Here is a 20,405-nt window from a genome sequence, read left to right as displayed (position 1 = left end):
TCAAACTTACAAAATTAACTTCAGAATATAGAAACTAAATGCTCTGCCATCTTCTTAAGATGGAGTTGAAAAGCCACTGTAATTATGCAGGGACCACAGACACTAACGAAGCTATGGAGCAGCAGACTCTGCGATCCATGAGCAGTCTAAGTGAGGCCATCTGTCAGCAAACACATCAAGAGCTATATGCATAGTGCTGACCAAAGAGGCAAGGTCTATCCGCAGTGAGCCTCCGAGCAGGTAGCCTCAGCGGTTTCTCCAGTGAGAGAGTTAGCAGCGAAAGGGCAAACAGGATCCCTTTCAAGAAAGGGGAGACTTGAGACCCACCCTGACCCAACCCCAGAGCGGGACCCAGCGAACCCTCAAAAATGACGCCTGCTACATAAAACCACTCGGCGGGTGTTTATGGAATCAAGAGACCTCTGAGCGCATAAATTGAATTCAAAGACAAGAGCAGGAGAAAGAAACTATTAACTATGTGAACGCACGCGCCCCAACACACACCATCCAGAACAAGCAGGTCTGTTCTGGGAAAAGAAGTGGAGGTAATCAGACTACTGAGAGATGACACTGTGCAAATTCCTACCCACGGCGAGATAGACACTAACTGGAAACTTCACAGACAGATACGCAAGAGCAGGGCTCTGTCTTCGTACACAAAAGACAGTACTGTTAATTTTCCACATTACCGTCTAGTAACCGTGTTTATTCTGTCCCCAATAAGAAGAGATCTGTACCAGTCCTAACAGGAAAGTCTGCACACCCTCTAGCTGGGAGGGGTTAAAAGCGATCCTGTTACATCATCTGGAGCCCATCCAAACTACACGATTTCGGAAACAGAACCTGTATCAGTCTGAACATGTGTAGAGGAAAAACAGAAACATCTGCATTTTGGCCAACTCTTCCCCAGAGGTTTGTTTTTTTGTTTTGTTTTGTTTTTTAATTGGGGAAAAGAAAGTTATGCAAGAGAGTTCAGTAAATTTTAACTGTGACCCCCACCAATGCTAAGGATTAGTTCCACGCAGGTCTCAGAAATCTCATTTAGCTCATTTCCCACCTTAGCGTATGGCTTAATGTACTTCCTCAGTCTACATATTTAACTAACATGTAATGATTCTGTTCCATTCTTCTGTACCATTCATTTTAAGACCTTTTACTACCCAGAACTGCCCATTTTTTTGGTATCATTATAACTCTCTTCTCTGATAGCTAGAGGGCTCTGGTCTGGTTTTGCATTGGTCATTTATGATTTTATGTGGTTTTATTAAAAATAAATGAAATTTAAAAAGGGACACCTGGGTGGCACAGTCAGTTGAGCGTCCGACTTCCGCTCAGGTAATGACCTCACGGTTTGTGGGTTTAAGCCCCACAGTGGGCTTTGTGCTGACAGCGCAGAGCCGCTTCAGCTTCTGTCTCTCCCTCTCTCTCTGCCCCTTCCTACCTGTACGCCATGTGCTCTCTCAAAATAAACATAAAAAAAAAATTTTATGCAGTTTTTTAAAAAAGTTTGCTTCCTGTTTTCCATTAAGGACTTCTATACGTAATCAAGGCAGAGGCTGTTGAAATTCCATCAACGCCTCAGACACTACTGTGGGTGAATCCATTCAAAATTAAATCCCGTTGGGGCGCCTGGGTGGCTCAGTGGGTTGAGCGCCCAACTTCATCTCAGGTCACAATCTCACGGCTTGTGAGTTCGAGCCCTGCACCTGGCTCTGTGCTGACAGCTCAGAGCTGGGAGCCTGCTTCAGATTCTGTGTCCCTCTCTCACTCTACCCCTCCCCCGCTCATGCGTGTGCACGCACACGCTCGCTCTCTCTCTCATAAACATTAAAAAAATAAAAATAAAAATAAACCCAGTTTTCATGAAATTATAACTACTTACACTCCCATGGTTATATCACAAGTAGAAAATATTCTATGTTGTTTTAGGACATATACAATGGTCTACTGAAGAATGAGCACTTAGGCAAAGCTAACACCCAAACTAACTCAAAGCCAAGTTATGTACGTCTGGGGCTAACCTACATAAGTACACCAAGAACATCTAATCAATCTAGATATGCACAAATATTCCCATTATCCTACCACTGTCTACACCAATGCAAACCAGGCGTGGCCCCACTGTCACATACAGGAATAGGAAATCAGGCCTCCAGTGCTTCTGCCCCACACGTTATTTCAGAATCCAAGCCTCTGAACAAAATTCACACAATGCGCAACGCCAACTCTGCTGTCCAAGTATACAGCCCACCTTTAGGAAAATCTAACACATTAGGATGTAAACTAGCAAAACCATCATTAAACAAGACAAAGGCAATTGATCACATGCCTAGTAAAAGCATGTAATTAAGTATTCATTAAAAAGTGATCTGGGATATTGAGGTCAAATCATATGAAACTGTCAGTCATCATTGTTCTGGGCTTAGAAACGTGGCACCTATACAGAGTCGACCTAATAATTACAAATTGGATTCACAAAACTTCATTTTACATACAACTTTTTATTTTTTCACTATTATTTTTTATTTGAGAGAGAGTGGGTGTGCAAGCATGAGCAGCGGAGGGGCAGAGAGACAGAGAGAGAATTCCAAGCATGCTCCACGCTGTCAGCACAGAGCCTGACACGGGGCTCGATCCCACGAACCGTGAGATCATGACCTGAGCCGAAATCAAGAGTCTGACACTCAACCGAATGAGCCACCCAGGCACCCCAACATAAAACTTTAAAAAAAACTACTGCACGCTCCCCTCCCTGGCCCAAGCAGGAGATGGAAAATTTATGTTACAGAGAGAGGGACCCAGAGGCTCTGGATTCAGACACTCGCAAAGCACAACCAAGAAGGGAGAAAACCCCGCAGGCCCCAAACTGTTCTGTCCTCAAATGCTGGTGGTGGGCATTCACATGCATCACCATCAACTGTCTGCTGGGGAAGGACTGGCAGATGTCTATCTGGAGAAACCAGCCACCACAGGAGAACCTAACTAGATACTGACAGGCAGGCCCAGGGGGTCCCAGCTCTCTCCCTCTACAGGGAAGTCCACTTAAGAAATAGAAGCAAATGGGGGCGCCTGGGTGGCGCAGTCGGTTAAGCGTCTGACTTCAGCCAGGTCACGATCTCGCGGTCCGAGAGTTCGAGCCCCGCGTCAGGCTCTGGGCTGATGGCTCAGAGCCTGGAGCCTGTTTCTGATTGTGTGTCTCCCTCTCTCTCTGCCCCCCCCCACCCCCCTGTTCATGCTCTGTCTCTCTCTGTCCCAAAAATAAATAAACGTTGAAAGAAAAAATTAAAAAAAAAAAAGAAATAGCAGATGAAAATTTAAAAAGAAACATCCACCATACTCAGACAAAAAAAGAAAAAAAAAGAAAAAACCACACCCACTATAAAATCGTCAGAGAGAGATTACTACACGCATGAAATTAAGAATGGCATGTCATTACAAACAACAAAGGAACAATGAGTGCAGCAAAAGAATCTCTGGAAATTAAGAATGATAAAGAGCTTTTGGGAAAAGACAAAACAATGATTAAAAAATTGAAAGCTAAGTGAAAAGGAATCCTCCAGAAGACATAACTAAAGGATAAGTGAAGAAATACAGAGAAAAGACAAGACAATTAAAGAGTTATTTTGATTAGCAGGAATTCCAGAAAAAGAAAACAGAACCGACTGGAAGAAGTTATCCAAGAACTAATAAGAGAAAGCTTTCCCAGGACCAGAGGGCAGTTCAGACAATTCACCACACATCTTCAAGGGGCACATTCACACTGGAGACTGACTTTCCAAGGCATGAAATATTTACAGTGAATAAAAAAAGGCACATACCAAGGCATATCTTGAAGTTCAAGATTCCCCCCCACCCCCGCCGGCAAAAAAAAAAAAAAAAAAAAAAAGAAAGAAAAATACTAAAATCCCTGCGTTGGGCTCTGCACTGAGTGTGGAGCATGCTTAAGATTCTCTCTTTCTCCCTGTGCCCCTCTCCCCAGCTCTCATTCTCTCTAAAATAAAAACTAAAAAATAAAACAAACACACACCACTGAAATCCCCAAAGGAGGCCAAATGGGTTGAACTGTTCAATAACAAAACAGGAAGCTAAACTAAAATGGAGCATGGCCTTCAAAACTCTAAGAGAAAATACCTTACCTACAACCTAACTGCCCACCAAATGTTGACAGAAATCTTTTTAGACATAAAGGATCTCAATGCAGTTACCTACCATGTACCCCTTTCCTCAGGAAACTCCTAAAGGATGAGCCAATTCTAGGAGTGAGCAAACCAAGGAAAGTGGGAAAGAGAGAACCCAACCATGAAGGGCAATACGGGAACCTCAGGAGGACAGAATGGAGCAGCCAGTCCAGAGCAGGGGCACAGAGCACTCAGGTCTGTTTCCAATGGGGCAAAACACCAACGAAAATACTAACGAAGAAACCAGGCAATGAACAATTCCAAGAAAATATCAAAGGTGTTCAGAAACTCATATACAGCGCAAAGGGTCTTAAGAAAAAACTTACACAGGGGCGCCTGGGTGGCTCAGTCGGTTAAGCATCCGACTTTGGCTCAGGCCACAATCTCACTGTCCGTGAGTTTGAGCCCCTCGTTGGGCTCTGTGCTGACAGCTCAGAGCAGCCTGGAGCCTGCTTGAGATTCTGTGTCTCTTCTCTCTCTCTGCCCCTGTCCCTCTCATGTTCTGTCTCTCGCTCGTTCTCTCCCTCAAAAATAAACATTTAAAAAAAAATTTTTTTTAAGAAAAAGAAAAAAGTTACACAAATGACTGTGACGATTAAGCAACGGATTTTAGGGGATGCAGAAATTTTAAGGACAGCAGTGGGGCACATTTTATAAGTAAGGAGTTTTCTTACATATGTGAGGAGGGAACAGATCTCTAAGGAGTTCCAAGTGCTTGCCTCTGGAGAATGCAAGCCTGAGATAAAGAAAAGTGGGCTAAGGCGCCTGGGTGGCTGCGTCTAAGCATCTGATTCTTGGTTTCGGCTCAAGTTCGTGGGTTTGAGACCCTCATCGGGCTCTGAGCTGACAGTGTGGAAGCCTGCTTGGGATTCTCTCTCCTTCTCTCTCTCTCTCTGCCCCTCCCCCACTTGAGCTCTCTCATAAATAAATAAATAAATACTTAAAAAAAGAAAAGTGGGCGAGAAATGCCTTTTTTTCTTTATTAACCTTATATTACTAAGAGATTTTCTAATTCTACGTATATGTTCCTCCACTAAAAGTTAAATATCAAAATATATACTTAGATATGAGACTCCCCGTGGAAGAATCTAGGAGTTTCCGTCCCTACTTTCCCCTTTCCTGAACTTTCCAATTCTCTCTAATGAACCCGCATTACTTTTATAATAAAACAAACACCTTACTAAAAATCCACAAAATCAGACGCACGGGGAAGAAGAGGAAGGACAGTTTTGTAAGTATGAAAGAAAACCCCACACTCCTGCTCGCACGGAGAGGGAGAGGAGTCCCCACGTCCCCTCCTCCTGGGTGGCAGGGTTTAGTTCAGCTCATCCCCAGGAGTCCACCACCCCTTACAGGCACTTCAGCACACGTGATGAGGTAAATTCCAAACAACTCTGTGGTCCACACTCAGTTCTATGGGAGCACCCTGAATAAAAAAAGCCATCTTTACTCCAAACCCCACACCAAAAGATCTATGCCAAAAAGCACATCTCTCTTAATGTACTTATTGGTCTCATATAGCCTTTACTTTAAAAACAAACAAAAACCCTGCTCACTGTAGGTTAAGCAAGCAACTGCAAGAGGAAAAATAGAGCTTCTAACAAAATGTACCCTCAGTGCTCCCCAATCAGAACGCCACTGAAGAATTTGCTAAGTCCAGTGATACAGCACCCGTGCAGAGGGAGACGTGCCGGCCGCGGCCGGATAAAGCTGAAAATGTCGGTATTTTCAGACATCCCTAGCTGCAGTATTTTGTTAAGTTTCCACATTATTCAGAGAAACATCTGATCAACTGATGCTATGAAAGGTTATGATTCTTCTCATGCTAAGAGCCAAACGAGGATTAAACTACTGACCACTTTTTCTGGTCTAAAACCTTAAAGGGAAAAAGCAAAAGGACCACTGTGATTTAAACCAAACTTCTTTGTTTGCTCTTAGCGGGGGTCAAGCCCTCCGCAGACAGAAGTGCTCCCCCCACCCCCACCACAGTACTGGCTCCCGGGGACACCTGGTGCTGCAGGACCAGGACACAATTCTTCTCCCTAACAACAGCCACGTCCCTTCAGCCCTGAAGTTCCGGTTCACCCCAGAACCCGGGGCCCCTTCTGTAAGAACCGCTGGCAAACCGCACAGCTCGTCAGGCCTCTCGCCTCCCTTTAGCCAAGGCCACTCAACCATTATTCAACTTCCGAGCCGTAATTAATGACTAAACTATAATATTACTGAAGGCAGCAAATTAAGTATAAATAATCTTAAATCTTAAACTGATTTTTAAAAGGACTTCACTTGGTTTTGCTTTAAGTCTGAACTTCAGTTTTTGACAACTAAAAGGTCAGGCTTAAAATGTGCCTGTCTCCAAAAACCTTAAGGTAAAAAGCAATTCAGATTTATGCTAGCAACAGCATTTTACGTTACACTGTGTTCCTAACTATGAAGTGAAACTTATTACTCTACATTACTTATGGGGACTGATCTCAAGATTTCAAAAACACTTTTTCTTAAGTTTCAACTATTCAAATGCTACCTACCTTTTTTTTCTTAATTAATACGAGGCTTTTGGCAAGGAGTATTTTTTTGAATGTTATTTTTTATAGAAAATTAGCCTACCATCTTGCAGCCAATTGGGAGTTTGCTGTATTTCACAGCTGGTTTGTTAATGATCTTTCTTAGTTCACACAAAAACTGCTCATTATTCTCCTCAGGAAATAAACTAATCTCTATGTTCTATTTACTCTGTCACATCCGCTACCTCCAAAGTGTTTTTCTTCTGCCCCTGTACTCAACAAGGTCTCCAGTTTTTCCGCGTAAATCCCACAGCCTTTCTTCCCTGGATGGCTACCTACTGAGCAGAGAGGGTGGGGGCACACTCCCATCTCCCCCCTCCACCAGGGAGCAGGACAGAGGGATGGGCAGACATCCGCCCTCCCCTCACAGAGAAAACACTCTGTGACTGCAATTTGAGGGCTTTGTTTTTGTTTTGCTTTTGCAGCTCAATTGACATTTAATGGCAATATTCCAAGCTCTTCATTTTTAATGGGAAATCATTGGGTCACACTTAACATATCAAGAAACCAGAAAACAGAACAGCCTTATTCCTTATGAAGCTATTCCTTTGAAAAACATCTCAGCTTTATTATGGTAACAATATATATTATGCTTTTAGTCTTCTACTGGGGGAGGGTGCCGAGAATCGGGGAAGCAACGAAGCAAACGTCAAATTATAGTAGGAAAGGGTTTAATTCATCTCATTTAACTGCTACATTTCTGAGGTAGCTTTAAATAGGGCAGTGGAACATTCACTCCTGAAATAACACGTAGCTAAAAAAAAAAAAAAAGGAAGAAAAAGAAAAAAAGGAACAAACCAATTACAGTTACCAATAACATCTGCAAGGCAAGTTCATTTAATCTTGGAATACTGGCTGTTTAAAGATCTCCGGAAAAATACCTTCTTAAAACTGTGGATTAAGATACTCAATATAACTTTTGGGGCACCTGGGTGGTTCAGGGCGTTGAGTGTTAGACTCTTGATTTCGGCTCAGGTGATGATCTCTTGGGTTCGTTGGTTCAAGGCCCACTTCGGGCTCTGAGCTGAGTGTGGAGCCTGCTTGGGATTCTGTCTCTACCTCTCTCTGGCCCTCCCCTCGCATGTTCGTTTTCTCTCTCTCTCTCTCACTAAATAAATAAATACATACATACATACATATAAAAAACCAGGTAATATAACTTTTAATCAAATCACAGCCACAAGAAACCTTGAACCTTCAAGGACTAAAAACACTGTCCAATTATTCAGAAAATGACAAGTAATATAAATGAAACAAAATGACCTTTAAAAATTAGAACGTTATTAAAACAATGAAATTCACAAACTTTTACGATCACTTTATCAAATTTCTAAAATCGTAATTCCACGCGGTACATTATATACAAGAAATTTTTTGTAACTATTACCATTAATAGTTACACGGTATCAGATTCAATAAAATAAAATGTGAGAAGTAAAAACACTCCTTGTAACCAGACATGTTATAGAATACTAATTCAGGAAGTTATTCAGCAGCTTATAAAGAAATAGGAAGTTGTTGACCACCTACTTGAAGAACCATTTCCTGTAGGAAAACTCTAAGACAGCTGAAGAAGGCAGCAATTCTCAGAGTAACACAGACCAACGATTCCTGTACAATAAAAGCTCAATATACAATGTTGAAGAAATTAGTTTTAAAACCGTTACCTCGGCAGGACAAATATTACATAAAACATAGACTGAGCTTTCCCACCATCCTCACAATCACGCCAGAGCCCGAACGCGTGTTGCTGGTAAGAGTAGCAGCTACTGCACTGGTCGCACTTGTCGAGCGAAGATCGCTCTTCTCCTCCGGAACAGCTCACTGCGCTATGGGAGGGTGGGGGGTCGGGGGGCTCAAATCTGCAATGATCAATCCTTCAGTAATTATCCTGCCTTGAGACTAAAGGCCAAGTGACTTCAAAAAGTCATTCATCTATGATCACAAGGCAACAATTAGTTTCCAAAGTCAACACTTCTAAGTTTTCAATCAAATTACATCACCTTCCATGTTTGAACCATTCATAGTCAGATTTCTTCATGCCAAGTATGAATCTCCATCAATTATGTACTTTGTAACTTGAAAACATCAAAACTAGGATAAAAATGAACTTGGACAACAGCAACTTGGCTCCAAAAGCTTCATTTATCATCATCTTTGACTCACAGGACAGATTAATCCCTTTACCTGCACGGTACACCAAAGTAAGTTGTTTATTATGGCAACTCATCCAACCCAGGACATCATGAAAGGAGCTAACAACTGGATGTGAACTAACTTTTTATAACTTCTTCAAATTACATATTGGTGTAAAGCAGACACTCTTTAAAAGAATATAAAATTTTATAAGCCCACAGGACCTATCTTCCACAAACCAATGCTCAGGGGCCCTCGATACAATTCCTGACAAGTACCAATTAATTCATCATTTGCCTGCTTTTACTGGGAAAGATCTACCTCTCAGAAAAAATCCTGTATTTCTGAAAGGTTCGATAGGAGAAAATTATTCCATGGAGTCCCAAACGCTCATGTTTCCTATCATATAATAAGCCCAAGTTCACTTCCATGGGAGAGACCCTCAAAAATCTTGAACAATCATGTTTGTTTTTTAATTTTTCTTTTTTTTTTTCCATTCAAGAACAATCATGTTTTCTCTCTTTTTTTTCTTTTCCAGGGAAGCTTCTCTCCACTCCTACAACCATTTTTCATACGGCATACCTTTCCATATTATTTTGGACTGGTTTACCATCCCTACAGACCCATTCAATTGCGGTATTTAGGGTGGTGTCGTGTGTTTGTGTATATCCCTCCTTATCATATCTTTATCAATATCGTTAAGAGATGTATTTCTTCCCAAAGAAAAATACATTGGAAACTTTTAAAAATAAATGTACAGAATAATTCTTTCAGCTCAAAGTAACTGAAAATGTAGGCAGATGTCACCTATAAGCAATTACTACAAGATACAAAAGACTAAGATGAGCATAGATGTTGCTCTTTAAAAAAAAAACTTATACTTTTAGCTACAGCATCAATTAAAGACAGGAGACAAGCAGGCTATTAAGTGCTGAAAAAAAAACCCAAAAAAAACCAAAAAACAACTCCCCAGGTCAGCACAGGACCCAGCAGGGAGAGGTTCAGAAAGTATAGCTTTTCTGTTTCCTTGTAACGACTTGGTTTGTTTCCATTCCTTTTCCCTTCAAGATGCATCCCTCCCAGCTAGCAGCTCTTTCAATCATTTACTTTGGTCGTCCATCTTGCTCATGCAGATGAGTTTGCCAGACTCGTGTGTACTTTCCAGTCTCAGGCCCTTTATTGTTCTGGCTGAAACGTGACCCTTTGAAATGGATACCAGGACACCAGAAAACGAATTTTAAAAGGAAATATATTACAGGAAAGGGGGGCAAAAAAAGAATAGAATCTTCTCAAGATCTAACTTCTTTCTCTGCTCTTCTAAACAAGCAGGTCTCAAAACCCTATCTTACATTACCAACAACCCCACCCTGAAAGACAAACAACATAAAATACTAAGACTCACACAATAAAACAGTATCACTAATTGTATTATCTGAGCTAATAAACAAATGTTACATTTGCCTTAGGAGGAGGTCGTCAAGACAGATCTCCATCAAAACTTAAAGGATCGTTTCTCACTTTATTATGTCAATCTGATCAACAACTTTTTTAAAAACATCGATTTCAGTTTATAACATGCACCAATAAGCCAGATAAAAATAGAAAGGTTTTACCTACAAATTCAAAGCGAAAAAGGATAAAATTCTATTTTGACCTCTTCGGACTTAATGAAATATTGCCATTCTGTTAATGACAAAAGGGCTCATAAAAATAAATAGTAGCCTTGTTTTTGTTTTCCCAGAAGAGAAGGATTTTGTTTTGAGGATCTGCTACCTTGAATGAAGTTTGCCACGGAGTGACTGTGTCCAACAGGAAAAAGTGAACTTCTCTTTACATTTGGGGGGGGGGGGGGGCTGGAGGAGGAGAAATAAATCACATCAAACTGCAGCTAAAGGGTCTGTCATGTCTCCATCTAAAGTGCTGTGCGATCTGACTCCCGAAGTCCTACCGCACCAGTGAGAGGTGCACTTGAAACTCGGAGTCGTGCCCTCCATCTCCCTAGACTTTGCCAGCCTGTAAATCTCCCTATTTGAAACTTTTCAGAGTATTGTTTCAGTTTTAAGCCAAGCTCATTAATAGGTTTGGAACAAAGACAAAATGAGAACACCCAAACTGCCACAAAAGATTAAAAGTCTCCAAACCAAGAATCAATCGAGTTTTCAAAATATTACCCAAGCTCAAGAATGCAATTAGGTCATATCCAACTGAAAAATACACGTATATAAAACTAAGCCTGACATAAATATAAAGTAAAATAAACATAAGTGACATTTTACATCCCGATATCACCTGTGTTTTCCAAAATATGTTCTTCTTAGAAAACTCTCCCGCCATCATTGCCACTTACTTTAAGAAGTATCTCTGACCAGAAGAGGTCTTTGCCATCTCCCAGCCCGCGGGCAGAGGGACATCGTCAGGTATCTCAAAAGAAGACTGTCGCAGGTGCTGAGCAGCGGGTGTAGCCGCGGGACCCGAGACCACTCCAGTGGGGGTCAGTGTCCCAGGAGACACGGCCCCCAGTTGCAGGGAAGCTGGGGAGGAATGAGCTCGAACGTGCTGGGGAGCCAGTGCTCCGGCACTGCCTGCATCAGTACTGGCCTACGAGGAAGATTAAAACGAAAATTTCTTAAAAATGGTTTTTAAAGGGGTCCCTTTAAATTTCCTTGACAAGATTTTCATTGCAACCAAGTATCTAAGCACCAAGGCAAAATTTAAAATTCAACACAGAGGAATGTAGGTTTATAGTTGTGTATTTTTCAATGGTTTATGTGATTTCAATGTGCACTTTTACAAACATTTGTCACTTTACTGATTAGCAGTCCATCTAACTTAATTTCCACCTAGTATACGTTACATGTACCTTCTACAGATTTTAGAGGAGAATAGTACAAAATGGATGGAACATTCCTAAGATATGTTGAATTTTAAAAATCCTAAAGTTTCTAAATTTCTAAATTCTCAAATTTCTAAAAGAGCAAGGCAGCATGGGTGCTCTTCTGAGTTCTAAAATGTTCCCGGTAGAGCACAACCCAAAGAGTAACAACTATGCGTTCTTATTCTTTTCTTTTTCAACTGGGTTTTAAGCAATGTTTTTTTTCCTAAGCCAAGCCCTAAACGCAGGACAACTGTCATTTTTTTCTCCCTATGGACAAAGGCCATCAGTAAAACCATCACAAACTACACAACTTTTAATGAATGTGAAAGATTCAGAATCTTTCAAACGTTCTTACAGACACCTAACGAAATGAAAACAACAGCGCACTTGTACCCAGACGATAAAAATTTAACTGCAATGTAGTAAGAATGTACACACTTACATGTTTACAAGTATATAATGGCAAGAAAAAACTTTCCAAGCGGACCCCAAAGATCTGAGTTCCAGTCCAAACTGGCCAGTGTGACAGAGATCAAATCTCAGTCTCCGCAAGCCTTAGTTTTCTCATTTGCAAACAGCTTCTCGCATGCATGTATACATCTATAGATATGTGTATATATATATATATATACATACACACACATCTGTATATCTATAGATATATACATACACAAATGAACTTATATCCAATAGTTTGTGAACAGCACTGTTTACGATCCACATTCATACTTTTCATAATCTAGCATAGCTAATTCCTGATTAGAATTTGGGTTTTGTTATTAAAGTAAGAATTTCCTAGATTCATATGGGAAAGACTGGAAGCAATCAGCTGAGGCATTTATGCCTTAAAATCAGCTGGGCTGCTGAGTTCTTGATCAGCATAAACTCGAATTAGGAAGTCCCTAGCAGAAATATAAATCAAATTTGCAGATGCACAACACTTGGTTAAGAAACTTATCTAAACCAAACAAAACTATAGATTACGAATAGTATGAATCCATAAACTTGCCGACGGAAATTCTCGTAGTCATTTACTAAAAGATTTTCTTTTCTTAGTATGAATCCATAAACTTGCCGACGGAAATTCTCGTAGTCATTTACTAAAAGATTTTTTTTTTTTTTTGCAACTTCTCCGTTGCAATTCTTTGTGGCCTACAGATGCCACAAAATGGGAAGTTCATCTCCCTGAGTGGGTTACGCTTTCCAAGCGCAGGAAGTAACCTGCATCGGAGCACACCTCTACCCATGCGAGGCTCGGAGGAGGGGGCACGGCACACCTGGGCCGACCTCTCACAAAGGAAGCGGCGGTTCCCCGCTCCGGCCTAACCCGGGGCTTTGCCAGCAACTCAAGGAGTTTCTCTGGGCCCTGAACCCCGAGCTGTGCGGCAGGAGAGCGCCAACGGGGGGACCGGAGGCCAGAACCTTCCTCCCGATCGAGTTACTGCACCAACTACGTCGCAGTATTTGGAAAACCAATTAACGTTTGGGCAAAGTTCCTACGTTGAAGCTTAGCCTGCAGCAAGTTCTTTTCAAAAAAAAAAAAAAAAAGAAAAGACGTGACCAAACCGGAGGACCCAGACCGTCGGAATGCGAACACTCTCCCGGCGGCGTGTCCCCGGCCTCCGGCTGGTCACCGCCGCTCCGCACAGAGCGCCCGGGGTCCCGGGCGGGGGGGGGGGGGGGGGGGGGGGGGAGAGATCCCGTCTCCCGCCCGCCGAGGCGCCCCCCGGCCCCGCAGGCCCCCCCCAGGCCCCCCGTGCCCCCTCCAGAGTCCCGCACGGCCCCCTGGGTCCCCACGCCCGGCCGCCCCCGCGCTAAGCCCGCAGCGCCTTCCAGGAAAGCCTGGACGCCGCCGGGCGCTCTCGGGAGCGGGCGGGAGAAAGAGCCAGAAACCAGGCGCCCAGCTCCAACCCCCACCCCGAGCAACAGGGCAAAACAAGAGAACAATTATCCGACTCCCCCGGAGACGCGGGTGGCCCGAGGTGCCCCGCAGGACAGGGGCCCGCGCTCCACGCCGCCACCTCGGCCGCTCACCGCGGAGACGCCAGCGCCCCCCACCCCCGTTCCCTCGGGACCCCACCTCTCCCCTCTTCCGCCGGACTCCCCCGGACCCTCTTCCCCTTCCCCCTCCCCTCCTAGGCCGGACTTCCCCGGACCCTCCTACCCCCGACCCCCCACCGCCCCGGCCAGGCTCCCCCCCCGCCCCCCCCCACGATCCCCCCCACCCAGGCCTGTACACTCGGCCGCCTCCGCCCGCCCTGGCCCCTCTCTGCTCTCTTCTCCGCGTTCCCTCCCCGCGGCTGTCCCGGCCGGCCCCTCCCCCCTCCAGGGCCCGTCTCCTCTCCCCCTCCCTCCCGTCTAGGCCAGCCCCTCTCCTGTCCCCCCAGCCCGTCGCGGCCCCCTCTCTCCTCTCCTCGTACCCTGTCCTGGCCGCCTCCACCACTGACCCACTCTGCTCTCCCCCTCCCCCCATCCCGGCCCCCTCTCTCCCGCCGCCCCCCGTCCCGTCCTGGCCGCCCCTCCCCCCGGCCCCCTCGGTTCTCCCCTCCCCCATCCCGGCCCCATCTCCCCCCCCCCCGCCCGCTCTCCTCTCCCCCTCCTGTCCAGTCCTAGCCGGCCCCCCTCCAGGTCCCCCTCTCCTCTTCCCCTCCCCCTCTCCCCCTCGCATTCCCGTCCTGACCGACTACTCCCCCCCCGGCCCCCTCTCCTCTCTCCCTCCGCCCCCCCCCGCCCGCGTCCCAGCGACCGAGGTGCGGGGCGCGGACGCGCGCGCATTGTGCGAACCCACCGCGGCCTGGCCGCCGCCGCCCCCCACCCTTTCCTTCCTCCCCCTCCCCCGCCCGTCCCGCCAACCCCCCGGGAGCCCCAGGGAGGAAGAAAAGAAGAAAGGAAGAGGGGGCGCACGGCCCCCGAGGCCGCCGCCACGCCGCGAACCTCGAAGGGACGGCAAACCTCGGCGCCGGACTCGGGGAGGGGGCACCCCGGTTCCCCCCGCCCCCCCATCCCCGGTTACCTGCCGCGAGTGGGACTTGGGCTCCGGCGGCTTGAAGAAGGAGTCCGGCAGCTTCCGCAGCCTCATGGGCACCGTCTGCGGCACGTTGGCCGTCTTGGGGTTCATGACGGCGTTGAAGAGCGCCTCCAGGTCGGTCTCCGAGTCCCCCCGGACGTGCACGATTTGGTGGCCGGCGGGGGGGGGTTGTGGCCCCGGGGGTGCGGCCGGCCCGGGCGCGGGCGGTGGGCCCTGCCCCGGCGGGGGCTGCGCGGGCGGCGGGCCCGGGGGGCCGGGGGCGGCCGGGGGCTGTGCGGGCGGCGGCCCGGGGTCCATGCTCGGCGCCGGCCCGACGACGCGGCCGAGGGCTCCGCCCGGGGTGGGGGTGGAGGGGGGGGACGGCGGCGGCGGCCCTCTGGGCGCTCGCGGGGCCGGGGGGGACAGGCCGCGACCCCGCGCCCCCCGCCCGCGCCCCGCGGCCCCGCCGGCTGCGCTCGGGAGGGGCGGCGGGGGCTCCCCTCCCCCGCTGCCCGCTCTGCTCCCGGAGTTCCTTCCTTCCTTCCTCCCCTCTCTCTCCCCCGGCGGCGGCTGCGCCCGACTGAGACAGAAACTCGCCGCCGACGCCAAAACTAAAGTTGAGAGAGCCGCCCGCCCGAGCGGCGCGTCGGCCCCGCCTCCTCGCGGCCCTTCCTTCCTCTGCGCGCCCGCCCGCCCGGGTCCGCGGCCGGCGCGCGCAGGAACTTTCGCCCGCGAGTTGCCGCATTCCTGCAGACGCCCGGCCCGCCCCGCCGGCCCGCCGCACGTGACCCGCCCGCGCGCGCGGCCCCCGGGGAGGCGGGGCGGGCGGGCTGCGCCCAGGTGCGGGTACGGGGGCACCCCGGGGGCCCGGGTGCGGGGGAATCCGGGGGGCGCGGGGGCGGAGGTGGGGGGAATCCGAGGGGCGCGGGGGCCCGCGTGCCGGGGAATCCAAGGCGCAGGGGCCGGTGCGCGGACCCAGGTGCGGATGCGGGAGGGCCCAGGTGGGGGGGCGGGCGGGGGCCCAAGGGCAGGATCGGGGGAATCCAGGGGGAGGAGGGACAGGGGCCCAGGTGTGGGGTCGACCCGGGGGCCCAGGCGCGGGTACTGGAGCCGGGCTACACGGGTTGTGGGGGGGTGGCGTGGGGGTAGGGGGACCCCGGGGACCTAGGTGGGGGGCGGGGAGGGAACGGGGGGGGGGAGGGGCGGCGGCAGCCCGGGTGCGGGCAGTCGGGGGGAGGGGGACTGCGGGGGAGTGGCTGTATGCCCCCGGATGGGAGGAGTTTTGGAGACTCAGTGTTTATTTTTTTTTAAGTGAAAACTTTTTTTTAATTTGCATTCAAGCTTGGAACCTAGTCATGACATCCTGGGCCGCAGAAAAAAATCAGGGCTGAACTCAGGTTACACGCATTCTTCCCTACGCCAGGCACAGGGGGCTCTGGATGCCTGCTTCTCCTGTGGCAGTGTCCTGTATGCGAGGAGGCCATCGAAATCACTCTAAAGCAATGAAAATTTGCTTTTAAATGCATTCAATCTGCTATTTTAAAAAACAGCTTTATTGGGATGTGATTCGCATACCATACAGACCGTCCATTTAAGCAATTCAGTATTTTTAAGTGTATTCACAGGGTTGTGCAACATCACTCTGATTTTAAAGCTAGTAGCCCATGCTAGAGAAATCTAGCTTTTTTCATGATTTCTTCTGTAATGTTAGCGCAACAGATGTATAAATAGGACTGAGCAAGAAAAAATTTCCTGAGCAGCGAGATAATGTCTTCCTCCAGCCAGGACATGCCCTGGAGAATTCTGAGCAGGGATCGCTATCACCCATCACCTGGTGTGGTCCGGGCAGGCCAGAAGGGAGGCTGCGCACTCCAGATTCCACCCCACTGCTCCGGACCCCACTTTCCTCCGAAGGGATCTGCGTCAGTAGACCCATGATCGCCTCTGGGACTTCTCCCCAGCCCCAAATGTCAAGACCATTTAAGCACAAACTTGTAGCTTCTGGAGTTAGGGAGATGTGAGTTCAGATCCCATTTCCTCCATTTAGTAGCTATGACACGTTGGGCGCATTACTCATTTCCTGTTCTTTAATTTAACATTGGGGTCAGAGTAATAACACCTACTTCAATTGTTGAAGCCTTAAATGAGCCAGTGGGCATAAAGTCGGCCCTTCCCCCAGTTGAGGGCATCTGGGGAGTTCTGTGTACCTGTCATTGATCACTTGCCCCATGTGTTGTGCTGTGGCCTCTCCGGGACCCTACTGTCAGTCTCTTCCCCTCACATCCAATAGTCAATCTACACAAACAAAGCCTGTGGGCAGAAACTGCATTAAAAACTTAAACTTTCAAGAACCAAAGTGATAGAAAATCTAGGGCTTTAATGGAAGCTGTCCCTTAACTAGAACCTCTGTGGCTGGGGACACCAGTTACAGGGCTCAGGGTACAGCAGAGGTTGCTTTGCTCAATATTGTTACATCTCCCATTAAACTGAGAACAAAATTCCTGTGATGAGTGGATTGGAAGAGGAGTGATTTTATGTTCTCTGAGTACTTCTGTACACTAACCGAGATTTTGTCATTTACTGTTTTTTATCTATAAAATTTCAGTCACAGGTTAATAAGGGATAAAGGTAACATGCATTCAGTCCTTGGTCCCCTCTCTTCCTCTCCAGCTCTGCTTTTGGAGCGATTCCCAGTTTAAGGCACTGGAGACGGGATGCTTGTCACAAAAAGATCATGATCTTCAGTGTCCGTGTAGGTCACTGTCTCAAAATGCTACTCCTACAACGACTTGCACTCCATCCACGCCAGTGGACCTTCCCGTCCGCTCCACCTTAGCCACCAGGTCCTGTGTCCACACGGTCATATTCAGAAATACGCCAGTTGGGAAATCAGGGTCTGTTATACTATTCTTTTAATAACCACTTGGTTCTCTGGTTTTATCACTCACGCCTCATATAGCATTGTCTCCCTCTTTTCTATCAACCTGTCACTCCCTTGTTCTCACTTCTTTCCCAATTCAGTTTAGAAATCATAACTCACTCCTTCAACCTCATAATCATCCCTGCCTTCAATTCCATTCCCCATGTATTTCACTGAACAAGATCTATATAACTGCACTAGTCCAGTCACCAGTTTACCATCATCCCAGAGATGTACGTACGTGATTACAAGAAGGCATGCTTTGTACAACTCTAAATAAACGTCCTCTTACCAAGTGATACTGTCTGCAATGGGTTATGAATTAATATTTAAGTAAATTTTGTAATTATCTGGTGTATCTGTGAATACAACTATATTGGATTGCAATCAGTGCGTGTTAAAATCATTAATTTCCTGGGGTACCTGGGTGGCTCTTCCGGTTGAGTATCTGACTCTTGATTTCCTCTCAGGTCATGATCTCACAGCTTGTGGGATGTCGGGCTTGGCACTGACAGCTCAGAGCCTGCTTGGGATTCTTTCTCTTTCTCTCTCTCTCTCTCTCTCTCTCTCTCCCCCCCCCCCCCATGCACTCTCTCTTAAGTAAATAGACATTAGAAACAAATAAGTGTATGGATGCAGACCTCATGAGGGTCTTCCAATTCTTTTTAAAAAAAGAAAAAAGTCTCTCCTAGATGAAGAAACAGGCATACAAAAGTTAAATAACTTGACTAAAGTTGTACTGCTAGAACATGGATCTACATCTGAATCTACCTGTCAGATTCCAGAGCTCAAACACTCCATCAGGAATAGTGTAGTTAATTTCAGGCAGTTCAAAAGTGTTGTCAGATTTACTTATGCAGAATGATAAAGGGGTTTAGGACCCCTGTTACCTAAGGAAATTTTTTTTTATTTAAAAAAAAAATTTTTTTTTTCAACGTTTATTTATTTTTGGGACAGAGAGAGACAGAGCATGAATGGGGGAGGGGCAGAGAGAGAGGGAGACACAGAAACGGAAACAGGCTCCAGGCTCTGAGCCATCAGCCCAGAGCCCGACGCGGGGCTCGAACTCATGGACCGCGAGATCGTGACCTGGCTGAAGTCGGACGCTAACCGACTGCGCCACCCAGGCGCCCCAGGAAATCTTTATTTATTTCTATTAACCAATAAGTGGTGGTTTACAGTGATGTGGTCATAATGTTCACTGTTAAGGACAAAGCTGGGTTGATCTTTGGGAAGTCAGGTTGAAAGTATGAAGACACAGAATCTCATTCCAAATACAGAGTTGTTTAGGAAAACAAATGATGGGACAAGATATTTTTAGGGGTTTTCATACCGCAAGGGCTGTGGGTTATGCAGTTAGGGAGGGTCTGACTTGAGACTCGGCAGGGAGAGAGGGAGAGAGAATCCACCCCTGTCCATCTGAGGGTCCCGAGGCCTCCCTTTCTACTGAACCTGGAGATCTCGCCCGACCACCCTCGGGTTTTGTGCGCTCTTGGCTTCAATAACCTCCAAGCTCGGGCTTGTTCTGTTTCTGGGTCTTGTCGAGGGTGCGAACTGTGCATCTGGCTCATAGCAGGTGAAAATTCATGAAACATTTGTCTACCTACGTGTAGGGGACCGATTATGTGCCGGGCCGGGACAGTAATTGGTGTAATAATGCCTGTTTCACAGCATAATAATGAAGAGTACATAAAATAACAAGTATGAATGAGTTTTTATTATGGCGTCATGCGGCTTGAGAATCCCGAGATCAGGGGCGCCTAGCCCGCTCAGTCGGTGGAGCAGGCCACACCTGATCTGAGTCGTGAGTTCGCGCCCACAGTGGCTATGGGGTCTACTTAAAAATTATCATTTAATTAGATTTCTTTTATTATAAAATCTGTCTCAAGTTATCTGTATGGGAGTCCTGAGAGCTAGATGGGAAAAACTTTGGAGTACGAAGCCCCACCAGCCTAGGGCAGACCCCTGTGGGACACATCCTAGAAGTTTCAAAGAGCCTTCCTGGGGCTGCGCATAGTACAGAGCATGCGCCTTCCACGTCCAGGCTTGAAAGTAAAGGCTACTAGAGCTCATCATGTACTCTACTTACTAAATTATACTGGAAATGAAAAGGTGACTTCTAAAAATACTAAGGACACCATGTTCTCTGTCAGTGGTTCTCAAGGTGTGGTGCCCGAACCAGCAGCAGCCTCACTGAAAACTTAAGATATGGACATTCTCACGCCGTAACCCAGACCTACGGAAACTCCAGGGGTGAACACAACAATCGGGGTTTTAACCGATTGAGCCCCTATTAAGCCCCTCTAGGTGGTTATGATGCATGCTAATGTTGAGAACTTTATATTACACTTCACATTCTGTTTTTATTCTATAAATAGTAAGTAACATGCTTTGTAAATATCATCTTCACTGTTTTATAGCTAAGTATCCCCTTAATCTTATTATTTATTCTATAAATATCTGTATCTAGCACATAATATATCTTTGGTAATTAAAAAAATTATGTTGGGGGCGCCTGGGTGGCGCAGTCGGTTAAGCGTCCGACTTCAGCCAGGTCACGATCTCGCGGTCCGTGAGTTCGAGCCCCGCATCAGGCTCTGGGCTGATGGCTCGGAGCCTGGAGCCTGTTTCCGACTCTGTGTCTCTCTCTCTGCCCCTCCCCCGTTCATGCTCTATCTCTTTCTGTCCCAAAAATAAATAAAAAACGTTGAAAAAAAATTTTTTT

General features: G+C 46.9%; 1 protein-coding gene and 1 long non-coding RNA gene across 9 annotated transcripts in view; one reads left to right on the top strand and one right to left on the bottom strand.

Moving 5' to 3' along the window:
• Nucleotides 1-15,378, bottom strand: part of YAP1 (Yes1 associated transcriptional regulator) — a 113,186-nt gene extending 97,808 nt beyond the window's left edge. For 2 of the 8 annotated variants that reach the window (XM_045038188.1, XM_045038191.1), the window contains exons 1-2: nt 14,767-15,374; nt 11,226-11,476 (exon numbers count right to left, since the gene is read on the bottom strand). In XM_045038188.1, coding sequence (XP_044894123.1) covers nt 11,226-11,476; nt 14,767-15,078 — 563 coding nt within the window. In that variant the 5' untranslated portion in view covers nt 15,079-15,374. Of the gene's footprint in view, nt 1-11,225; nt 11,477-14,766 lie in introns of all 8 variants that reach the window. The other 6 variants (XM_045038189.1, XM_045038193.1, XM_045038186.1 and 3 more) reach the window with 5 other exon arrangements.
• A 594-nt stretch (nt 15,379-15,972) lies between these two features.
• On the top strand, nt 15,973-17,979 carry LOC123380303. Its single transcript, XR_006585838.1, has 2 exons — nt 15,973-16,777; nt 17,431-17,979. It is a non-coding gene; the product is annotated as an uncharacterized LOC123380303 (long non-coding RNA).
• Nucleotides 17,980-20,405: the final 2,426 nt, after the last annotated feature.

This window comes from Felis catus, chromosome D1, assembly GCF_018350175.1.
Source record: "Felis catus isolate Fca126 chromosome D1, F.catus_Fca126_mat1.0, whole genome shotgun sequence".
Lineage (NCBI taxonomy): Eukaryota > Metazoa > Chordata > Mammalia > Carnivora > Felidae > Felis > Felis catus.
Note: the sequence above shows the minus strand (reverse complement) of the source record. Positions and strands in the feature narration are given on the sequence as shown.